This window comes from Geospiza fortis, unplaced genomic scaffold, assembly GCF_000277835.1.
Source record: "Geospiza fortis unplaced genomic scaffold, GeoFor_1.0 scaffold102, whole genome shotgun sequence".
Lineage (NCBI taxonomy): Eukaryota > Metazoa > Chordata > Aves > Passeriformes > Thraupidae > Geospiza > Geospiza fortis.
Window position 1 is genome coordinate 3,574,269 of NW_005054373.1, and position 7,099 is coordinate 3,581,367.

Consider the following 7,099-nt stretch of genomic DNA (forward strand, 5'->3'; position numbering starts at 1 on the left):
CACTTTAGCACAAAGCTATGGTTGCCAAGACAATGTTGGTGCAATGGTGGTATGTCTGAACATCAGTGAGGACAGCTGCACATGTGAGATGCACGGCCTCACTCTGACAGGCCCTGGGGGATTTAGTTCTACCACCACCAAACCAGCAACACCTTCATGTAGCAGTGGAATTGCTTCAGAGTTCAGCAGTGAACTGTCTGCTTCTGAGGTTAGCAGTGAGGTGGGCTCTACTGCATCAGATGAACACAGTGCTATTGGTCTTGATGGCAGCTTGCTACCACGACAAGAACGACGTTGCAGCCTACATCCTATGCCCCCCTCAAGCATCTTTCAGCGCCAACCTTCCAGTGCCACCTTCTCTAGCAACCAGTCTGACAATGGTCTAGATAGTGATGACGAGCAGCCTGTGGAAGGTGTGATGACAAATGGCAGTAAAGTGGAGGTAGAGGTGGACATCCATTGCTGTAAAGGAAAGGGTCTGGAATTAGAACATCCTGCTGCAGAGTACAGCTCTTCTGCTCCGGGGCCAGAGGATGACTCTGGGCTTGTACTCATCATTCGGAGGCAGAACAGTGTAAACAGCAACACTGTGCAGAGAGGGGTTAAGGAGAAGTGTGAACTCCAAAAATCTCTTTCCACATGTTGTCTTTATGGAAAGAAGCTTTCCAATGGCTCCATAGTGCCCTTGGAGGAGAGCCTCAACCTCATCGAAGTAGCGACAGAGGCACCCAAGAAGAAGACAGGCTATTTTGCTGCTCCATCCCAGATGGAGCCGGAAGATCAATTTGTGGTGCCACCTGACCTGGAGGAGGAAGTGAAGGAACAAATGAAGCAGCACCAGGAGGATGGAGCAGATCAGGAGCTGAAAGAAGAACATGCAGCATCCCTGCCAGAGGAGTTTGACACAGCTTTGTAACCCTATGAGTACTATTCCCACATAATCTGTCGCAGGAAGCTCTGTTTAATAAGGGCTGTCATGCCCTCTGAGGGAGCTGGGATCTGCAAGGAGTACAGACACCTGCTGCTTCCTTAATGGAGTTGAGGAAGAATCAGGAAGGCCAACGTCTGGGCTGCCCACTTAACCACTGTAGCGTCTCAGCTGTTCTATGAGCACACAGATCAGCAGCTGAGCTCTGTGTTAGGGACTGTCTGGTAAGTCCTTGAACCCTGAGGTTCTGCCAGCTCTGCCAGAAAGGGGCTGGTGTGTGTGTGTATGGGGTGAGGAGGCTGCTGAGAGAGAATTGCTCAGTGTTTATAGAGTCCTGTGAATATTTCTGGTGTGGTGTCCCATCCTCCCCCCCCAGCACCTGACTTTGTTATTCCTTGAAAGAATACAGACAGTTGCAATGAAGCTGACCTGAGAATGGTTTCCTACATTAATTGCAAGCACTTTTATTTATTGCACTTAAGCTGTTCTTTTCCCTTTCAGCCCAGCACTTTATTATTTAGGGTTAGGGGAGAAAGCACTCCGCAGCAGGTATGCTGTGGACTTTTCCCAATGGATGTTCTTAGGACAGTGGAGGACTCAGGGTACCAGTGTTCTGATGAGCACTGGTGTAGGGGAGAGTGAAGGTTATGGTGGGATCATTCTGTGCAGGATGAGAAAATACATAGCTGAGTGATAAGCAGGTGCCAAACAATGCGTTTTATATGGAGCACAGGAAAGATCAGCTCAGGACTGGTTGATTAAGGCAACGTGTAGATCTAGCGGTTCTAGCTGCAGAGCACAGACCCACCTCAGCAGCAGCCTGGCCACCTTCATCGTTGATGCTTCACAGCAGAGACTTCCTCTACAGAAGACATGGGATAAAGCCAGGAGCTTGTGCTTGTCTCAGTGGTCAGTCAGAAGAGCCAAGCTGTAAACAGTGGTGTGCTGCTCTAAGACTGGCAGAAGCATCCAGTGCTCTTTTCCATCAGCATAAACCTCTGCATTGTCAGCGGCAGTGTCTTTGCTTGCCTCTGGAAGCAGGAGTCATATTCCAAATACACAGCAACCAGCATTTCATGGTATGTGTCCAATTTGGCCACAAACAAGGTGAAACTTTTTCCTGCTTAGCCTTCAGCACAAAAGCAAATATTAAACTTTTCATCTTATTAACATTTTTATCAGCACTGAAAAAGATGTTTAAAACAGTCCCACTAATGGTGAACTGGCTAGTCTGCACTCAGAGGCCTTGTGTTTCCATTAGGATTTTTGGTGCAAGGTGTAAGTTGGCTGCCCATGTCGTCATCTTGTATAAAGAGTTGTGGAGATCACTGCCTCTGTAGCATGCAGATTTGTCTTCCTTTCTGACAGAGCTGGATAGCAGCTGTCCCTGTCATGTCAGTGGTGTAATAACCCTGACTGTGATGTGGGCTAGTGCCTTTTCTTCATTAATTATATATTTACGAAGAAAACTTAAACATTTCTTCTGAAGAGATCTGAAACGCTTGAGTTGTCTATATTTGGATCAAATTTGGGCCTTGCTCAGAAGGAAATACTGTGCAGACTATTTGTGGAATTCTGTCAATATAGATATTTTCACAAAATCTAATGGAGTTTTACTGAGATTTCAGAGCACCTTGAATTTCTAATCACTAGGAAGAAAAGGTATTTCTATCATGCATGAGGAGGAACATTTTAGGATATACTTTGTGCTAGTTGCAGGGTAATTATGAAACAACCCAACTTTTTGCAAAGTTTAAACTCTCACAATTTTGGTTGTTTAAATGCCTATTTCATTTGGAACTGGAGGTTGAAGCTAATTCTTAAAATCACAGAAACAACAGTATTTGAATCCTTTAGGCAGAGGAAAAGCAGCAGAAAAGATTCAAATGCTAAACACCAAAATTCTTTCATGTTATCATCATATAAGTAATGCAGGAGAAGTTCATCCCAAATGATTTCAACTGCAACTTTTGATTGTCACTGGTGATTATTTTACCAAATATCTGTGCCTATCCTCACAGTTTCTGATACCTGAAAGGGCTGTAGAACAGCCTCCATTCAGTATGAGACTGATGCAGAAACCCTTATTTCTGAGTACGACTCTGAAAAGCCCTGCACTCTGAGTAGCATGTATGAATGCAAATCAGTTCTCCATTTCTTGCACTGATATGGAAAGTCCAGTGTGTCCTTGCCAGTCTGAATCAGTAGTATTGCATGCAGAATTGCCACAAGGAGTTAGTAATAAATGGCTCTACCTCGCTCAGTGTTGAAGGAATAAGGACTGCACCTCTTAGAGGTAGTGGAAGAATGGAACAGAAGGAATTCCTACTTGAACTTTTTCTCCAGTGCTGTCTCTGGTTTTGAAGCAGAAAGGGAGTTTAAATACAGCCAGCTCCTATTTTCTATGGGTGTGAACTGTCATGGAAGACATGGCTTGTTATCTTTCTTACATTCCAGGCAGAATCCACAGATTTCTGTGAAGCTGGTATTATGGACTCCGGGCAGCACAGGCTGAGTTGACTTTACCTGTTCCAAATAGTCTTTCTCTATTTGACTAAGACAAGTGCTGGTGTCCTCAAGCAGCTTTTGCATATTTTCCACGTGCTTCTTCCAAGGATTAAGCTTTTCCTTTTCCATTTCAGCCACAGCATTGATATGCTTTTTCTCCAGTCATCCAAAATCTTTTTCATGCATTAAAAATAGTGCCTGTCCATCACAAACAGTACTGCTTTTTCCTAGGCCAGTTTTGGGTGTCAGCAAAGACACTGGCATAATTTTTTTCACGCAAATGTCTTGGATTTTCTAACACAAAATTCCTACTGCTGACACATGCTTCAAGGTCACTGTCATCCAAAGAAAAGGGGTTTTTTCTGACATTGGTCAGACAGCGGCTGGGTTATCTTCATCTCTTGGGTGAGGACAACTCTCAGAACAGAGTGCTTCCCTCCACTACCTTTTGTTTTCCTTCCTCCCTGTGTGTCTCCCCTACTTTATTTATTAACACTACCTTAGATTTCAAGCTCCCAAGGAGCACTGCTGTAGGTGGAACAGGTATGAAAGGGCGAGTTTACTGAAGGACTCATAGCAGGGTATAGAAAGTGTCTTCCCAGTTATCTTTCTGTTCTCCAGTCCCTTCCCTGATTTTTGTTTTTTGAGTTTGCAGAGATACTATGTGATCATCACATAACCACATCACTGCGAATGTCCCACTCATTTGCAGACATGCTGTTAGAGAGGGATTCTCACCTTGAGGTCCTTAGGCTATTTTGTCCCTGCTGAGCAATGCAAGCCCTCCCACACTGCACGCAGCCACAGCCAAGGAGGTTGCTGGTCCATCTCTTCAGTAATTCTGGCTCTGCTGATAAGCATACTTGCTGAGAAAGGTACTCTGAAGGCACTGCTCTGTCCTGTCCTGTCCAGAAAGGCTTCTGTAAAAGGAACCCACAAAGGTTATATTGAGTGGTGGGTAGCAGGGGCTCAGGTGTTAAAGGTAAGAGATAGCCCCCAAGTTGCCCCTAGAACAAGGAACAGGCCCCAGTGGAGGCAGCATCACAGACTGTTCATACCAGACTGGAATCTTCAGTTAGATGGGAGGATAACATCCTGTTCCAAGAAGGAAGTATTCCCCTCTCTCGGGGACAAGCTGCTGTGAAGTCTGAAATCTTTCCTGCAGTACACAGGACCTTCAGCCACACGTAAGGCTTTGGACCTGTGGGGTTTCTGCACTCCTTCCAGATAGATGCTGGTGGCTTTTGTGTCACTTGGCAAAGGCATTTCTTCAGGCAGATCTCCTCTTTGGTCTTGTGCAATCATTGTCTGCTGTTCTATTGCTCTCTAAAGACTCAACTGTACTTTTCCTCTTTTTTCACATTTTCAAATGTTACCTTTTTTAAATGATTCATATGATCTGGCGCATGTTAAATATTGCAGTGTACCAACTGTTTACTAAATAATCTTTTTTCATGCTTTTTTTGTTTTTAAAAAGGAGAGTATTTTCTGTATCCCACTCTAGCATGCACCTATAAGGATTCCTGTTTTTATTGTGTGTGGGAGTAGGTTGTCTAATGAATGTGCCCTCAGCACTGTGGCCTATGTATTGCTTTGGAAAGGCAAATAACGTAAGATTGTTGGAAAACACTAGTCCACTGATTCTTTATTCGGATGTATAGAGAGGTTCAGGGAGGAAGAGTATTTTTGCATTGAATTTTCAGCTGACTTAGCAATAAAGATTTTTACTTTCATCTAACAGCTTATTCTGGTTCTGTTACTGTGCTGGAAAAAATCTCTGCAATATCCCAGTCAAAGGTAGCTGTGTCTAGCAGCAGCTGTGCTGTAGGTTATTCACTGAGCTCTGTGTGCTACTTCACTCATCAGCCTTCCACACAAAAACTTCTTTCAGAACACTGTGAGGGTAGAATTAGGCTTACCAATTATTAAGGCAGCTTTGTTTCCTGCTAGAGGAATGCTGCCCTGTGAACTTGCTCTCAATACCACTGTACAGCTCTAGAAGTAGCTGCAACAAGAGGAAATACAGAAATGTTAACAGAAACAGGAGAACAGTGGACTGTCCACGTAAATCCCTGTGCTGAGACACTCGATGTTAAAAGGCAAAAAAACCCTGAACTAAAAACAAACTAAATCAAACAAACCCCAGAGCAGCTAGTGTGTTCCTACTTGGCATCTGTTTTACTTTAGTGTCTCTAGTTCTCATAGTGTTCCGTGGTTTTGGTAATTGTGAGGATTTGGTCACTGGTGCCAGTGAAAGAAGAGCTATGTCCAAGGCAAAGCATGTTTCTAGTATGTTTAGGTTTTTTTTAACATGGGTAGAACTCATCTGTGAAACTACAGTGGTTCCATCCTCATATGAACAATGCACGCAGCGGACACTGCTCTGAAGTGGCATTTTATTTTAAGACATGAGTTGGTGATTCTAGTGCTACTTTTCCCAGTTAAATTTCCTATAAGTTTTTCTAAAAAAAAATTAAGAACAGCATCTAATTTCTCCAACTTGTACACTGATAATGTATTTTGAAAATAATATACTTCTCTATTCAATCACCCATTTGATCTCATAAAGCTTTTGCCTGATTATCCCAATCCAGGACATCTTTTTAAGCAAAACTCTTGTATAGAAGTCATATAGAAAAGACCATTTCATACATAAATGCACCCTCTCCAGGAGTTTGAAAAGGCATTTTATCACAAGTTTGACTGAGTTTGAGAGGTTTTTTCAGGATGTTTTCATGGCTTTGTAAATGTCATGTTCACAGTGGTCTGTTAATTCCAAGAAACCTACAAGGAAGCAATATTTAATTGTCACAACCATGGGCCTCAGTCACTTGTTTTTAAGAGCTCTTTTCTCAGCGGAGTCACATGCCTTTTGTAAAGACAGTTTCAGCTACAAAAAGCTGTTTCAGCTTGACAAAAGCATGTAGTGGCAGTACTTGTAGCAAGGCCTCACTGGAGAAGAGGGCACCTGAGAGTGGGATGGAAGGGCTGCCTGTGAAGCAGAGACAATCCATTGCATCAGCTTTGAGCCACTAATAACTCAATAATGCAAATTCAAGCTGGGGTAACCTGACTCTACCATATTTAGAGGTATGCTACCTTGGTGAGTGCTCTGTAGCATTAAGGCTGTACTGTCCAGAAGAAAGGAAAGCATACTGCCTCATCTCAGTAAGACTGGCAAAAATCAAGACTACTACTGGAGTGGAAGAATCATTTGAAAGTTCTTATAATTGCAGTGGCTTCTGTTTCTGTTCATGAACTGTCCTATAATCTCTGACAGCTAGGCCTGCACTGAGCAGGTATGCCATGGCAGTCATGCAGCCCAATAGGCCAGCAGCAATCTCTGCCCCATGCAGGCTGCACCAGAAGCCCTGATAGCCTTTGCTCTGATAAAGCTGCTCTCTCTCTTTGCACACTGATGAATGATAAACGCTCAGCAGAGACTGGAGGAAATAGTACAGAGCAGGCACTGTGCTAACTGCAATCACAATGTACAAGGTGCATTCAATTAGCAGCCATGCTGGGAAGTGCCACGGGACCTGCAGAACACCAACCAAAATTAGAACACAAGGGAAGACCAGGAGACACCCTGCCACGCCCATCGCTGCCCTTGCAATGGGCAGCTTCAGTAGGTAGAAATGTTGGTCAAGCTGCTGGGCTCGC

The 7,099-nt window shown here is 43.9% G+C and overlaps 1 protein-coding gene across 1 annotated transcript in view; it reads left to right on the forward strand.

Annotated features, from left to right (window-relative positions):
* Nucleotides 1-5,918, forward strand: part of PHLPP2 (PH domain and leucine rich repeat protein phosphatase 2) — a 32,709-nt gene extending 26,791 nt beyond the window's left edge. The window contains 1 exon segment of the mRNA XM_031060157.1: nt 1-5,918. This exon segment is cut by the window's left edge and continues 18 nt beyond it. Within this exon segment, the coding sequence (XP_030916017.1) occupies nt 1-916 (916 nt within the window). The 3' untranslated portion in view covers nt 917-5,918.
* Nucleotides 5,919-7,099: the final 1,181 nt, after the last annotated feature.